Below are 17,649 nucleotides of genomic sequence, written 5' to 3'. Positions count from 1 at the left end.
CATTGATATTTGGGGGGGTCAGGCCAAATTGGAGGGATTGTATTGGAACCGGGGGGTTTTAGAAATGATTGCAAAATAAATGGCCGAGCGTGGCTACAGGTGGTCCTGGCTCCAATGTCAACAAAAATAAAGAGCCTGCGAGTCAAACACAAGGAGAGTAAAGACGAAAGACAAAAACGAAGTGCCCATGGATGTGTAACCTGTTCATTTTACGAAGAACTGACAATTTCAGCGTTTAGGTGACTTTCGGAAACACTGAGCAAACTCGCTGTGTGATGCCGTCATGTCCTCCAACGCGCATGTGGGACACTTTTGGGTGTTTAAAGTTCAGACTAGAGATCACACACAAGTCGCATTTAGATTTTGACTTTACAAGGCTGAAAGTCATGATAAGAACTGTTTGCTGTAAAGTAGCAAAGACGAGGAAATCTGAACATAAAACTTTTGAAAGACAATAAAAAGTCCAGTCTTTCCTTAACCAATTAAAAATATTATTGATAGAGAAATGCATATATGAGATCACTGGTTTTAGTCCTTCCTGGTTAACCTGCTTTAACTTTAGTCCTAGTTTAGTCCTGGAAATCAGTTGGTTTAGTCTGGTTTAGACCTGGTTTTAGTTCTGGTTTTAGTTCTGAAGTCTGGTTTAGTCTGGTTTAAGTTCTAGTTTTAGTTCTGGTTAGTCCTGGTTTAGTCCTGGTTTAGACCTGGTTTAGTCAGTCACTGGAAGTCCTGGTTTTAGTCTTGGTGTTAGTTCTGAAGAGGCGCACAGGAGGAAGCGCGGGTTTACGCGCGTACGCGAAAAACACGATCCACGCGCGGCTCACGGAGCACGTCGGTTCCGCGCAGTAACTACGGAAGGAAACGTGGTCCGCGCGTTCTCAATGACATGATGAAGGGTGTGTTTTGTGTGTGTTTGTGTGCGGTCCCCTCATGTCAGGTCACTATAGGACAGTAGTGCAGACATCATGAGCCTATGCAGGTTGTTTTCACCAGTGACATTTAAGTTGTAGGCATATTATATTTTTATTTTCTTTTATATTTCACGTCGGGAAAGAATTTCCAAGACACGAATGTGTTTCCCTGTGCACTGCTGCTCTGTTCTACTGGCTCTACGACCTCGTCCATTGTGCGACTGACGCCGCCAACTTTAACATGACGTTTACATCGCTCTTACTGCGCGCGTTTTTGTGGGTTTCCGGCAATGAGTGGAATTACCGAAATAAAAAAAATGTATAAATGTGGTTTTGTGTGTGTTTATTGTCCAGTAACACATAAAAACAGATTTTATAATAAAGCAACTTGCATACAAAACACTAAAGTTAGAGATTAAAATGAGATTAACGCGATAAAAAACATAACGCGCTAAATATGACTGTAATTAATTAATCGCAATTAACGCGATAATTTGACACCCCTAGTTTAAAGTTCAGACTAGAGATCACACACAAATCGCATTTAATTGGAAATGTGAACAACCTCGCAAAAAAATCTGATTTCACAAAAAAATTCAAACTGAGCATTAAGGCCTGAAGTCTGAACCTAGCCTAAGAGACTGATAAACAGTGCAAATGTATTTCCAAATAATCACCAGTCATAAATCTTTTGTGCTGAAAAATCATTCAGTACGTTTTGGCAGCTCAACCACTAGATCAGTGCTTCTCATTATATTCTGTCACACACCCCAGGAAGCAGAAAACATTTCGTGCCCCCCACTCCGCAAAATCACTACCAAACGTGGACAAATTGCACCCTCACCTTCAGTTGCCTACATACAAGAGCAAACGTTTTAGTTGTGTCTGCAAAGCGACACCCGGGACACACGTAGCATGTGTCCGTCCGTATTCAGTGCTGCGCTCACCTGCGTCATGAGGCGGTCCGCTCCTGTGTCCTCCTCGTCTTTAAAGATCATGTCCGTGTTATAGTTCGTTAGTATCAGCTCCTCTTATATATGGTACGCCACCTTATATGACTCTAACAGAGCTGGTTTACTGAAGAAGCATTCACAAAACGGGATGATTGTTGTCAATATTCAGCACGTTTTCACTGGAAAAAACTCAAACGGCTTATCAGTGTGATTGGGGTGTAAAGTCTTTAAGCGACGCCGTAATTTATTTGGCTTCATGCTGTCCACTGCCAACATTCTTAGACACAGTAAACACAGCGGTCTTTCCACGTTTCTCACCGTAGTCACAGCTACAAACGCTTTACATACAGTTTGTTCTCTGCACTTCATATCTCCTGATCTGTGCTGTGTGTGCGTTTACTCGGTGTAAAAAAAAAACAACTCTATAGTGCTTATACTCCCTGCGCACACTCTGACAATGAAAGCGTCACTGCCAACTACTGTAGTGGATGTGCAATTACACTTTATTCTTGTATTGAAAAAAAAAAAAGCATGTTCCCCGAGGTCACACGCTCCCCTCCTGACATCGCACCCCATTTGAGAAGGACTGCAGAGAAAGTTGTGAGCTACTGTGAAGAAACAACAGTGAAAGTATCAGTTAAAAAGTTAAAAAGCAATTCACCACAAGGCTCAAACAACATGGATATTTAAAACATGTTCATCAGTTTATGAGCAAGTCACCTACAGCCTATGTATAAGTATGAGACTATAAGTGAACTCAGGAACAAAATGATCCTTTGTTGAAGTGGAAAGACAGAGAAGAGCAGGTGTGACACAGAATGGAGCTCTGCTGAGTTTTGAAAATACTACGCAGGTGCAAAGTGTTGCAAGATCTCAGTGTTTAAATAATGTAATAGACATGAAAGTGCGTGAAAAGTCGATTTCCAAATGAGATGCCATAATAATGAGAAACAATATGATTTTTTTGCACTAAAACCACTAGAGAAAGTTATAGCAAAATGTCAAGAAGTGGAATAGTGCCCGCCAGGCTGCTTCTCAGAGTTCAATAAGAGCATTAATGCCAGAAATGATGGGCCTTGGGCAAGTCTGGAACAGTTGGCAATTCACAGCATGGCTCAAATAGAGTGCACTGGCTGCCAGTTGCACGGACATTGAAGAAATGTAAAACAAATCAATCACAAATTCATTCATTCACGTATTCTTTCTATGCACTGAAATAAGAAACTTTTTTTCATTCAACTGGTGTAAATTTGAGGTATGTTTATAGGAAATAGCCAAAACATGTAAAACGGGTAAAGAAACGCTCCTGTCTAACGAAAATAATTGCTAATTCTACATTTATAACTGAATACAGATATTACCTGTGCTGTAACAATCCAGGGAAAATGGAAACAAAGATGACCTCATAAACAGGATTCATGAAACACATTGAAAAATACAACTAATATGTTATGGTACAATGGCCTGATGTAATAGTGAAATTGTAGGTTAATATGTATTTTATAAGGCTACATTCAGACTGCAGCCTGAAGTGACCCAAATCTGATTTTTTCACCCTTATGTGACCTGTATCTGATTTTTTAATGACAGTCTGAACAACACAGATCCGATTTTTTCAAATGCAAACCCTACAACTGCACAACAATCCCTTTCTATTTTATTTTTACTGTACATTTATATAAGTGTCTCATTTGACACCTGTCTCTTGCTCTTGCTTTTTTGCTACTTATTTAGAATTTAAGTAAGTAAGTCTTTATTTATACAGCACTTTTCGCAGACATTTTTGTCACAAAGACACTTTACAGAGCATTACATCAGCATTATTCATTCACTCTATACCTGGTGATGGTAAGCTACTATTGCAGCCACAGCTGCCCTGCGGCAGACTAACAGAAGCGTGACTGCCATGCCAGTCGGCGCCATCTGTCCCCTCAGACCACATCACTTTCATACTAGGCAATGTGGGTGAAGTGTCTTGACTATCAACTGTTCTGGAGACATATGTAGCATGTTTTGGGTTGATGGGGGAAACCGGAGCACCTGGAGGAAACCCATCCAGACACGGGGAGAAACATGCAAACTCCACACAGAAAGTGCCAGCCACATTTATTTTACCATTTTTATTTTTACTCTTTGTTATTATATTTATTGTGATGTGTGAGCTACTGTGTCCAAATAATTTCCCTTGTGGATCACTAAAAAGTCTAATGTCTAAGTCTAATGTATCTGTACACCATCCCTTCAAATAAATTAAACTAAAGTAATATAGCTAAAAAAAAAGCTCAGAAAAAGTAAATTTTGCATCAAATTTCACTCACATGGTTGACTAGTGAACCCCCACCCTGCCCCCTGAACGACTCTACCCGCTCGGAGTGATGGTCTTGGGAGCGTCCTCAACAGTGAAGGTGACTATCCCCGTCTCCCTGATCCTCCGACGACACGCGCAGAGACAAAGTGGCGCTAAGGGAGCGTGTGCCCGCCTCATTAGACCCCCAGCTCGCCCCCAGCCGCCGCCAGCCATCGACAAAGGTCCGTGCACTTTCCTTGACCTCCATTGTCCTTTTGGCTGGAGGAGAAAAGTGACCCGCCAGGCTAAAAATAACCCAGAATTCCGAGCGTGTGCACTTTGCCTCATTAGGGCCAATCACATCAGTGAACGGATTTCATCATTCCGATAATCCGCAGCAGTTGGCACGGTGACAGGAGGCTGGAGGTAAGAGGAGGCGGATGAGCAGTGAAGCTAGGAGGTCATCTTATCTGTGTGTGTGTGTGTTTTTTTGTCTATAGTGTTCCTTGGCATCGCAGTGTATTTCTAGTTTTCAACTATTTCAAGTAGTCCATTTGCTTACTTATTAAATCACAGCAATCTGTGTATCATTCGTTCATTTGTTTTTCAAAATAAAACTAAAAATATGAAAACAAAAAAAACAACAGTTTTCTTCATTATTTGTCTCAAAACCAAAATGAAAAAATGCATAATGATTTGTTTTTCTTTTCTTTTTTTCTTCAGTTTTTGATTTTATTTTTAAATGAATAATGGAAAAAATTGATAACAGCTGTTTCCTGTTTTCGTGATTTAAACTGCGATGCTGGACTTTTGCTCCACTTACGGACTGAACCAGGACTGAACCACGTCCAAACCAGGACTAAAGCGGTCTCAGTCCCGGTCTCGGTCTGGTCCTGGTCTCAGTCCCGGTCATGGTCTGGTCCTGGTTTAGTTCCAGTCTCAATCCCAGTCTGGTCCCATTCTCAGTTCTGGTCTCAGTCCCAGTCTGGTTCCTGTCTCAGTCCTGATCTCAGTCCAGTCCTGGTCTGGTCCCGGTCTGATCCCGGTCTCAGTCTCGGTTTCAGTCATGGTCTGGTCCCAGTCTGATCCCGGTCTCAGTCCTGGTCTGGTCCTCGTCTCAGTCCCGGTCTCAGTCCTGGTCTCAGTCCTGGTCTCAGTCCTGGTCTCAGTCCTGGTCTCAGTCCCAGTCATTTTTAACATTCAAAAAACCTTGCTGAATTGGACTTCTTTTTCCACATATTATTTCAAACTAAAACCCCCATCCTAAAACGACAAAGACCGGTGTAAAATGTTTGAATAATGCATAGGCCAGGCCGCTAACTTGCTGCATGTTGCACTTTCAAGTCTCTGTACGGTGGAACTTCCTCCCGAGAATCCAGCTGAGCCCAAACTCAAATCTGTACCTGCCCTGACAACCTCCAAACCTAATCCTCCGCACCAGCTCCAGACACCATTTCATTTTTTGTGTCGGCTATTTGAGGGAAGGCGGATTTACTCCCCGAGCACAGCGCCAAAGTGCATCCTGGGAAGTCGGCGAACCACAAAGCACTCTGGGAAACGGCGGTGCTGGCTGCGACCCCGGCTCTCACCTCTCTGTTAAAGAAGCATATGTTCAGCTGTGTGCCAAACGCCGCCGACAAAAGCTCCATCTCACCGGAGGAAAGTGACCTGAAGTTGTACAACAAATGTGAGAATCCAAACAGGTGAACACTTTTATGACAAATGTAAAAGACTGAGGGGAAATGGGCTGGTAAAAATAGAAAGTGGAACAAAACCAAACAAGACTTTTAAAACAGAGAATTTCCAGTTGTGGCATGACAAAATAACCTGATTAGCAACCAGATCAGAGAGATTTTGACGATTTTGGAGATTGGATGGCGTAATAAATAATACTATATACACAACCTGCCAAAAGTTTTAGAACACACACTAACTTTTCCTAGCCAGGTTGGTGCCACCTAGTGCCTCTACTCAATTTAATTTCTCTCCAGCGACTAGGTCAGGAATCAGAATACACTAGACCAGGGGTGTCAAACTCATTTTGGTCCGGGGGCCGTATCCAACCTACTTTGATCCCAAAGGGGCCGGATCAGAAAACTCATGTCATATAAACCCCCAAAAATAACAATAAGTTAAAATATTGGTGCAGAGAAATGCAAATCTATTACAGAAATCTTTTTAATTGATGAACTCTTTCTTTTGCAAAATATTATAATATTAGGAAAACAACCTGAAACTTTCAGAAAAATGCAATTTCAACACAATGTTTTAACATGAACTTGTATGCAAATAAGAATAAGTAAATTTTTCTTGTAAAATCCTGCACTCGGCTCCACTTTTCTCATTTTGGACATTTTTCTGATGAGGGTGTCACGGTCAACAGTCAAAACGATCGTCCTTTAAGAGCGTTTGGAAAGAGACAAGTCTTCATTTGTGCTGCTCTGGTGGGAGGGGCCACGTACAGAGACACTGGAGACGCTAATATGCTAAGCACCACAGAAAATGACCAATATTTTAATAGAAAATATAATTAAAATATTTTAGTAGAAAATCAGCCGAGGGCCAGATTAAAGGTCTTGGGGGGCCGGATCTGGCCCCCGGGCCATATGTTTGACACCTGTGCACTAGACGGTTCGCAAAAACCCCGGAAGTGCGAATTCAGGCACCAGCCAATCAGCGAAGAGTCATACATTCTGTGTTGGTAACGATTCCCAAGACGGAGGATTTAAGGCCGGAATAAAAAGAATGTTTGGTGAATTCTATCAAGTGGAAAGATGTTATTGTCCTTCTTCCTACGGGATTTAGGAAAAGCTTAATATACCAGTTAGCCCCGTTAGAGGCGCATTAAATACATCACGACCAAATAGCAGCGACAGTGTCACATCTAGAGCAGAAGTAGGACCCAAAATGCAAAACTGCATTTCCAAAGTTGTTTAATGAACAAACACAAAATCCAAAACAGACACGATAGTCATAATGACAATGAACCAACAAAGGGCAAAGGAGAACACAGGGTATATATGCACACATGAATGAGACACAGGTGAGACACATTAGGGCGGGGCAAACAATGAATACAACAGGAAGTTAAAACACACACAGCTAGAGAAACACAAAATAAAATCGGGTCAAGAACAGTAAAATAATTGAATGAAAATTAACACCATGACAGACAGGTTAAATGAAAAAAGTACCTGCCTACCATCGAGCCAACGAATCCTAAAGCTGCGAGGTCAGACAGTTTTTGTGAAGTGAAACCAGCTGATGAATCAGGTAAAATTTTTCCAGTTATTTATTGCAATTCAAGTCGTGAAAGTCCAGTGAAGAGCTCGAAATGGTAACAACGGTAAGTCCTGAACAGCCAGAGGTAAAAAAAAAAAAAAAGATAAAAGATAACAAAATAACAAAAATGAAATATCTCAGGCACATATTACCACCGACATGACAGATGATGATGACATGTGTAGACAGTGTTGGACGCTATATGCTCACGGAAATACTCGTATGCATAAGTGTGGTTCTTGTACAAATGATGTAAAGTTGTTACTGTTTAAATCATATTGTACACCGTGGTACACAGCTCACCTCTGGATTAATTATAAAAAAGCCTACAGTGAAGCTTTACAGGGGGCTTTTGATGAGGCCGCTATGGACGAGGGCAACGGAGATGTTTGTTACTGCACGAGTGAACACTTTGCAAGCTGCACCAATAATTTTAATGTACAGTTTTATCTGCAGACTGACAATGAAATAATAATGTCACTCACAAATATGAGATTCAGTGCAATAAGATATCAGTCCAGTATGTGGAGGCACTGGTATGGTTGTCTTTTAAAAACATAAATGTCTGTTGTTTTGTAATGTAACTGTCCTTGTCTGTTTTAAAAAATTTACCATGAGTCAGGAATAAAGATGATGATGAAGATAACAAGAACAAGATGGTAAACTTGAAAACATGAAGTGTCCAGCACAGTCTCCAGACTTAAACCCCATCGGAGCTGGTTTGGGATGAACTGGAGAGAAGAGTGAAAGACAAGAAACCTACAAGTGCCACACATTTATGGGATCTTCTGCAACAGATTTGGGAAGAACTTTCTGAAGAATATTTGATTTCTGTTGTAAAAAAAGAACGAGCCACGAGTGTGTTCAGCTGTTATATCTGCCAAAGGACGACACTTTCATGAATCAAAACTTTACTGTTGACAAAAACGTAGTCTAAACAGTTTAAGGTAAAAAAAAACTGGAAAAAGTGTGGTGTTCTAAAACTTTTGACCGGTAGTGTATATCTATATCTATACATCTATCTATCTATATCTCACTAGGGCTGGGCAAGAAATCAATATATCAAATTTATTCAGAAAGAACAAAAATGTGGCTGTTTGCTGCAGGTGTTCCAATCAGTAGGACCAAGTACATAGAGGATGCTCTTGGAAAAAGGATCAAAACTCAAACACAACGGACTCCAGGCACTCCAAACAAGTAGAAAAAGTTAACACATCGCACGAGGAAAAAGATAGTTAAAAGGCTTTTATTTGAATGGCCAAAGCCAACATGTTTCGACCTTAACTGCTCTTCATCAGGGCTTAATTGAGCCCTGATGAAGAGCAGTGTTAACTTTTTCTATTTGTTTGGAGTGCCTGGAATCCGTTGTGTTTGATATCAAATTTATTCGTTTAATTATTGGGATTTTGAAAAATTGCTAAATCGCTTATTCTTCACCAAGTTTACTCCTGACTTTTTAACTTGCAAAGCAGGGTTATGGTGCAATTACAGTTATACATCTATGAAAATGTATTAAAATTTCTTTAAATAATAACGTATGATAACAATGAAAATGTAAAGAGCGTCCGCCGTTTAAAGACCAATAGTCTCTACTCTGAATTCGATTAAAACATGACTTGGATATGATTTTAGTTTTGACAACACTGTTTGAAAACTTTAAACACAAGCGAATCCAGGCACTCCAAAGAGATAAAAATCGCACAAGGAAAAATATAGTTAAAAGGCCTTTATTTAGACGGCCAAAGTCAACATGTTTTGCCCCAACTACTAGCCCCTAAGCCCTGATGAAAACCAGTTGGGTCAAAACATGTTGGCTTTGGCCGTCTAAGCAAAAGCCTTTTAACTATATTTTCTCTCGTGCGATTTTTATTTCTTTGGAGTACCTGGAAAATGTTGAGTTTAAAGTTTGGATCCTTTTTCCAAGAGCACCCTCTACCTGCTCCCACTCATTGGAACACCAGCAGCAAACAGCCACGTTTTTGTTTTTTTCTGTACAGACTGTTTGAAAACTATTAGAAAAGTCAATTTACTTTGATTAAACTGCTCCTAACCATTTCATAATTGTATCTTGCTTTTCCTCATAAGCCTGTATGCACCGTGTCGGTAATTATCCAGGCTGTTCAAAATTTATCATTAAAAATCTGTTTAGTAATTACCAGAAGAAGGACAAATTACAATAACAATTTTTACATAACTACATAATTTTAAAAGTAGGGCTGGGTGATGATTATTGGCCGACGTCCCTGTATCATTTGTTCATTTGTTTTTCAAAATAAAACAAAAAATAAGAGAACAAAAAACAACTATTTTCTTCATTATTTGTCTCCAAAACCAAAATGAAAAAACGGATAATGATTCTTTTTTTTTTTTTTTTTTTTTTTTGAGTTTAAATGAATAATAGAAAAAAACGGATAACGTCCATTTCTCGTTTCCGAGACTTAGTCCTGGTTCAGTCCTGGTTCAGTCCATTTACGGCGCAAAAGTCCGGCATCGCAGTTTGACTCACAGAACCAGGCTATCAGTTTTTTCATTTTGGTTTTGGAGACAAATAATGACGAAAATTGTTGTTTTTTCATTTTCTTATTTTTGGTTTGATATACACGTTGGCCGACATTTTCTCTTCCAGTTTAGTCTGTTGTCCATTAATAATCATTTCCTGTCATGTAACACAAGAGATTTCTTCATCCAAAGTCTGAACTTTGTCCCAAACAACATGATTTTATGACAGATCACTGGCTGTAGATCTCTCCATTTAAAAGCCCCTTCTATATTATTGATTCAATCCAAAAAGCTACAACTACACATTCTATAGGTCTATTAATTGGATATAGGGCGTCCATGTAAATTAATGATTTCAGGGGCATAATTGTAATTCTTATTAATGGGTCTAAGGCTACATTCAGACTGCAGCCTGAAGTGACCCAAATCTGATTTTTTCACCCCTATGTGACCTGTATCTGATCTTTTAATGACAGTCTGAACGACACAGATCCGATTTTTTCAAACGCGATCCAGGCCACTTTGATATGTGCTCCTAAAACCGATACATATCCAATTTTTGGACATGCGACTTCAGTCTGAACGGTCAGGTCACATTCATCCCACCTACACGTCATAACACATGTTGCGAGCCAATACAGCCCAACGCCGATGCGTTTGCTTGCTGAAATAGGCTGCTGAAGACGTGTTTCCTCCCGTGAGAGTGGTACAAGTAGGCGCTCACAAATGTACATACACGTTCTTCTCGTCATACGAAAATTGTGTCTGAACTTCGAGTGAGAAAACAGTGAAGCACATCGCAATCCCACCACTCTTAGCTGGGACCCCAGACTCACATGTTCCTTTCTACAGACGTTGCTACCACTGCCCCTCAAAACACCACGGCCAAAAACCTTCTCCTTCTCAATCTCCTCCTTAAAACAAATAAGCCGTACATGTTTTGGCTCCGGTACAACAGCAACTTTAAAACTGCCAGATGTTTAGGCGACTTCTGTAAACACTGAGCTCGCTGTGTGTGACGCCGTCCTGTCCTCCATGTGGGACACTTTCGGGGCGTTTAAAGTTCACACTGGAGATGACATACAAGTCGCATTTAATTGGAAATGTGAACAACCTCGCAAAAAAAATCCAAATTGCGCATTAAACCCTGCAACATATTTCTTACCGTCAATTGGGAACTACATGACATTACATCATCAGGACATCAAATCTGAAATCAGCCACCGCAATCAGTGAAACAATATGCATTTCTATCACAAGTCCATGTCATTTCAGCACAGTCTTGGCTACACCGGGCTCTAATGAGGACGTAGAAGTGTTGAAGCTTGTCTGTTCAAGAGAGAATGAAGAGTGAACCAGCTCTTTGTAGAAAGTCCATCCACTCACAAGCTCACGCAGCTCCATAGAGAAGCTTTATTCAATGGCCGTGATCCCTCTCTCTCCTCTCTCGTGTATTATACTGAGTGAGAGCGAAGTCAAGGCCATAGGCAGGAGGCATTGAGTGACCAGGAGATCGTGATGAGAGCCAGTCAGTAACACGAATGCCATTACGCCCGGCACTTCCGCTTAAACGCAAGAATATTATCCACTTGTATAGAAATGCAAGAATATTATCCGCTTGTATAGAGCAGCGGAAACCCAAACTGTCACCTGTCACTTTGACGTATCCTGGTGCTGTTCCTGTCACTTTTACAAAAGAGCGTCTTTAAGAAAATGTAAGGGGAAAAAAAAAAAAAAATGAGTCATGGTTTCATTGTGTTCAGTCAAAAGAAGAAACCGCTTTTGGCTCTTGAATATATTTTGCATATATCTGTAAATCAGCGAGATGTCCACAGAAATCAGAAACAAACAGCTTCTTAGACGGAGATGTGAAGTATGTACAATACAGGCTGTAATTATTGTGTTAGTCGTCCACTAGTCAAACACTTATTTCTATCAGGGATGAAAGGATGAATCGAGTAAAGTGAAATGAGTCGATGGAGCCGGAAGTGCGAATATGCTCACTTTTTTTCTTCTTTTGGACATTTCTTTCTTACACTACTGGTCAAAACTTTTAGAACACCTTTTTTTCTCCATTTTTTTATTGCAATTCAAGTCATGCAAGTCCAATGAAGAGCTTGAAATGGTACAAAGGTAAGTCCTGAGCTTAAAAAAAAAAAGATAAAAGTTAACAAAACACAAGTCCAAGCTCTGCCAAAACTACCTCAGGAAAAAAGAACAAGATGGTAAACTTGGAAACAAACAGATGGTGAACAGACCTAAACTCCATCGAGCTGGTTTTGGGACGAACTGGACAGAAGAGTGAAAGTCAAGCAACCTACAAGTGCCACACATTTATGGGAACTTCTGCAACAGATTTGGGAAGAACTTTCTGAAGAATATTTGATTTCTGTTGTAAAAAGAACGAGCCACGAGTGCGTTCAGCTGTTACATCTGTCAAAGGTGGACACTTTCATGAATCAAACGTTCAGAATACATTTTGGTCAATAGTAAATAGTAAAAAAATGGAAAAAGTGTGATGTTCTAAAACTTTTGACCGGTAGTGTAATCATATCTATCTATAAATCTATGTTTTGTGCAACAGTGGAGAGACCAGACTTTCAAAATAAAAAACTGAGACACCCCCAGTTTGGAGTGATTGGTCATAATAATTAGTAATTAAGGAACATTGTTCTGCACTCGGCCCATTCATGACCAACGTGTGAGTCAGTAAAGTCACATTTTCTTTGCGTTTTTGTAATTTTTAAGCAGTTTTCTGTATTTTACCTCAACAAATGACAGTTTATGCCTCTCTTTACTGTTGGAAGGTATCAGATAAAAATCAAAAATAGGGACACCTGGGACATGTCATGTATAGAATTGGGAGAAATCAATGGTATGGGGACACAGGGCTCAAAACTGGGACTGTCCCGGGTAAATGGAGATGTCTTGTCACCATAATTTATGAAGCAGAGTTTAGTTGTCGTGAAGAAAGACTGCAAAGTGTTATAGAGCTCAAAGCACTTATCTGAGCTCAAGTGATGCGACATAAAACTTTCATTCTTCATAATTCATAGCAACTGTAACTGTAGTTCACGCACTGAACGTGGCCTGATCACAGTACAGTCCATTCACAAGGACATGAGTGGGGACATTCTGAAGTGGTATGCCTGTCTGTCCGAGTGAAAAGGCGCTGAAGGGTTAAACAAAAGATTACTCACTTGATCGAAATGAATGGGTCTGTATAGTCCAGTCCTCCAGTTTGTAAATGTACTTAATAGGGGTGTCAAATTATCGCGTTAATTGCGATTAATTAATTACAGTCATATTTAGCGCGTTATGTTTTTTAATCGTGTTAATCTCATTTTTAATCTCTAACTTTACTGTTTCTGTATTCGAGTTGCTTTATTATAAAATCTGTTTTTATGTGTTGTTGGGACAACAACACACACACAAAAAAACACATTTATTATTATTTTTATTTCTGTAATTCCACTCATTGCCGGAAACCCACACAGAAAGCGCGCAATAATAGCGATGTAAACGTCATGTTAACGTTGGCGGCGTCAGTCGCACAATGGACGAGGTCGAAGAGCCAGTAGAACAGAGGCAGCAGTGCACAGGTAAAAACACATTCGTGTCTTGGAAATTATTCTCCCGACGTGAAATATAAAAGAAAATAACAAATATAAAATCGCCTACAACTTGTCAAACCGGAGCTACTGGTACTGGTGAAAACAACCTGCATAGGCTCATAATATCTGCACTACTGTCCTATAGTGACCTGCAACCTGAGGGGACACGCACACAAACACACACACAAAACACACAACACACACACTTCATCATCGTCATTAACCTGAGAACGCGCGGACCACGTTTCTTTCCGTAGTTACTGCGCGGACACCGTTGTCCTCCCTTGAGCCGTGTGTGGATCGTCTTTTCTCGCGTACACTGCGTAAACCGCGCTTCCTCCTGTGAGCCTCTAAACCAGAACTAACACCAAGACTAAAACCAGGACTAAACCAGTCTAAACCAGGACTAAACCAGGACTAAACCAGGACTAAACCAGGACTAAACAGACTAAAACAGGTCTAAAACCAGTAAACCAGAACTAAAACCAGGTCTAAAACCAGTGATCTCATATATAAAGCATTTCTCTATCAGTAATATTTTTAATATGGTTAAGGACAGACTGGACTTTTTATTGTCTTTAAACAGACAAAACATCTTATGTTCAGATTTCCTAGTCTTTGCTACTTTACAGCAAACAGTTGCTTATTCATGGAGACTTGGGCTCAACAGACAATTTGAAGAGAACAAACAAGAATTTTCAGGATGCAGTTGCTACATTCATGTCGTTTTAAAAAGCATGACAATATCAAGTAATCCAAAGTATTCAGATTATGTTACTCACTTTAAGTAATTTAATGGATTACGTTACAAACTACATTTTGGGGAATGTAATCTGTAATCTGTTGGGGAATACATTTTAAAAGTCACCTTCCCAACACTGCAGATTAGTAATAGTAATAATAATGATGATACTGTGGAATGTGACTGCATCTGTTAAAGTTTGTTAAACAATAAATAACTTTATAAAGTCACTTTCTTTTGTTCTATATCAGTCTTTTGATCTGCCACAATAATGTAATAATGAATTTAAATGAAAATACCTCAAGTTGAAGTTTTTCTCAGCAATTTTTAGGTGAGATTAAAAAGAGATTAATTAGATTAATTAATTACAAATCATAATTAATTAATCTCTCAATTTTTTTAATCGCACGACAGCACTAGTACTTAATGTACGTAAGATCTTTCCTCATCAAGAAATGTATGAACTGCCAACCTCGGCTACTAAACTATAATATTACACTCTCATAGGCCACTGCTGGTCATGTGATCTGCACTGCGCCTCCATCACACCCACTACTCACATTGCACTCATTCACAAAGTTACCGTATTTTTTGGACTATAAGACACACTGGATTATAAGGCGCAATATCAGTAATGTTGAATTCTCACGTTTATTGAGAGATCGACACTTGAGATACTTAAGTACTGTATTTTTCGGACTATAAGACGAATATATCATACATGTTGAAAAGTAAGCGAAACAAACAGATGACACTAGAGACTGATCCCTTAGTACAGGCGTCCACGATCCATTGGCAGATTGTGGTGTAATTCACCCACCGTTGTCTCCCTGTCTTGGTGAATGTGTAATGTGAATGTGGGTGGATCATTTAAGATTTTTTTTTTCCAACGAGAATGACTCAAATACAGATTGAGTAATGATGTGTTTAATTCAGCTTTGCGCACATTTGTTTACGTTTTCCACATGACTAATTTGCATAAACTATAAGTGCTGAAAAAACAGCTCGCTCCTCATGCACTGATGTGGTCACCTTCTGTCAGACTAAAGGACACGGCTCAGTGGAATATGAGTGTTCTTTCTGCGACAAGGCAACTGCGGCAGTGTGCGTTGAGTCGATGTAGAACTATACTTTGCCCTTTACTCTGTGAGGCTCCTGACTATGGCAGCCATAATACTCCAACAATTTATCAAACGGTGCAGCTTGTATCTTACCAAAGTCGTGCTATAAAGTTTTGAAAACATTTTTGAGCACTGTGTACCACATAAAATCAGTTCAGGGTCAGTAAGCACAACCAAAGGCGCACTGTCGATTTTTGAGAAAATTAAAGGAACTGTGGTACTCCTACAGTAAAATTAAAGAAAATATGGTACTCCTAATTTGAACGAAAATGGGAAAAAAATGTTTGATATTTTAGGACTTCAACAACTTTTCGGTCTTCAGAAGAAATCTTCTCTCTTCTCTGTTCATGTTTCTGGGCTGCTCCCTCTTCTCTAACACACCTCTTTCAAGAAATTGGTGTGCAAAGTTCTCATTCTTTTATAACCAAATTCTGAAATTACCCACCTTTTGCGTTATTTTAGGGTGCATTGTGTAACTTTTCTGGTGGACGTTCCTTCGGTCAAATGTTTTTCACCATGAAGATGTTTTTATGTTGTTTGGAATGTTTCACAGTATGGTCTTAAACCAAGAAAAAATGTGTATCTTTTGGCATTTTTTTGTGACCGCACTGCAGTTTTGTTGTTTATTTAGTGGAAGGAAACTTTTTTAAACAATACACTTGGCATATTCACTGTTTTGATGATTAAAATAGACAGTGATTTAACAAAACAATTATTGTTGCTTAACTGAATTTGGTTCTTAAAAGGTGCATTGTGTAACTTTTCTGATGGAGGGTTGTGTTTCACAGTGCGGCATTAAACCTTTCTATCTTCACGGAGACCAAACTAGACCAAGTTACAGGTCAGATCTGTGGAGAGGCCAGAATTAATACAAAAGGCGCACCGAATTATAAGGTGCACTGTCGATTGTCGATAAAGGATTTTAAGTGCGCCTTATAATCCGAAAAATACAGTAGTATGACAGCGCACTTGGCTCTGCGTTTAATACATTTACAATTATATTACATGATAAAATTGCACCGGCCGGCCTTGTTTGGAGGTATATACTAGTACTGTATGTGGCATTCAAATATTATATCTGTGTTTGTCAAAGAAAATCAATACCCGGTACACACCACGAGAACCCGAGTCCTGAGCTATAACGCCTCCATCCCAGTGTACTGCTTTATAATCCACACAAACAGAACCCCTCCTGTGATCACAACCACATTGCCCCAACATATTTTCCTCTAAAAAAAAAAGCATTTCTCATGTTTTTTTTCACCGTGCGGTCCATTACCTCTCCGCTCACCTCCACAGCTCTATTACACACTATGGGGCCGGGGCACTCCAATTCACTTTAGATGAGAATTAATACTCCATCCAGGCCGGCGTGCTGAGGTGATCTGTATTTTGTTTTCTTTTTTTTTTTCTCGCTGCGCTCTGGTTTACCATTGTGCGCGCCTGGACGAGCTCACGCATTCATCAGAGCGTCGTGTTCCATTATTTGGGGCAGTGAGCCGGATCTGAGAGAGGTTTTTTTGTTTGGAGAAGCTCATTCTTTCCCTGCTAACCTTGTGCTCCTCTAACAGAGACGTTGCTAACCCGCCGGACGTGAGAACAAATGATTTTCCTATAGCGAGGAAAAATCAGTTTGATGATCTAATGTTATTTTGATTTCATCTAAAGGTCTGTTTTGAATTCGTGCTGCCATTGAAATGATAGTAATAATGAGATTTATTTATGCAGCGCTTTTCAGGACGCTCAGAGACGGAAAAGTAAAAGTATGCGTGACAAATCTACATAAGTAAAGCTAATGAAGAACCTGTCTAAAAATGTACTTTAAGAGTAAAAATTAAAAGTATTATGCAGTGATTTTTTTTAGAAGAATCAAAGCATCAAATGTAGTAATTTTGATAAAGAATCTTGCTGATTTTAAGGGATTCAATCAATTTATTATTGTTTCTAGCTGTTTTTCAGTTTTTGCGCATTTGGTTTGCTCAAAGTTGGGATGGAAACTCAAATGAAATGGCCTCAAACCATTAAAAAAATAACTTTTTACTTTTCAGTCCAGATCTAAAAAGTAGTGGAGCACAACGTACATACCTGCTCTCAAATGTAGTGAAGTAAAAGTAAAAAGTATCCACTGTAAAATGCAGTTAAGTCAAGTACAGACACCTAAAAATGACTTACAAGTGCATTGTGTAACTTTTTGGTTGGGTGTTAGTCACTTTCTTGTTTCTAAGGATATGTCATTGCTC

At 39.6% G+C, this 17,649-nt stretch overlaps 1 protein-coding gene across 1 annotated transcript in view; it reads right to left on the bottom strand.

Annotated features, from left to right (window-relative positions):
* cadm2b (cell adhesion molecule 2b) overlaps nt 1–1,909 on the bottom strand; it is a 122,053-nt gene extending 120,144 nt beyond the window's left edge. Inside the window, exon 1 of the mRNA XM_055166706.1 lies at nt 1,859–1,909. Coding sequence (XP_055022681.1) covers nt 1,859–1,909 — 51 coding nt within the window. The remainder of the gene's footprint in view (nt 1–1,858) is intronic.
* Between the last annotated feature and the right edge of the window lie 15,740 nt (nt 1,910–17,649).

Source organism: Boleophthalmus pectinirostris, unplaced genomic scaffold, assembly GCF_026225935.1.
Source record: "Boleophthalmus pectinirostris isolate CB_2022bp ecotype Guang Dong unplaced genomic scaffold, ASM2622593v1 HiC_scaffold_9, whole genome shotgun sequence".
In the NCBI taxonomy this organism is placed as follows: Eukaryota; Metazoa; Chordata; class Actinopteri; order Gobiiformes; family Gobiidae; genus Boleophthalmus; species Boleophthalmus pectinirostris.
Note: the sequence above shows the minus strand (reverse complement) of the source record. Positions and strands in the feature narration are given on the sequence as shown.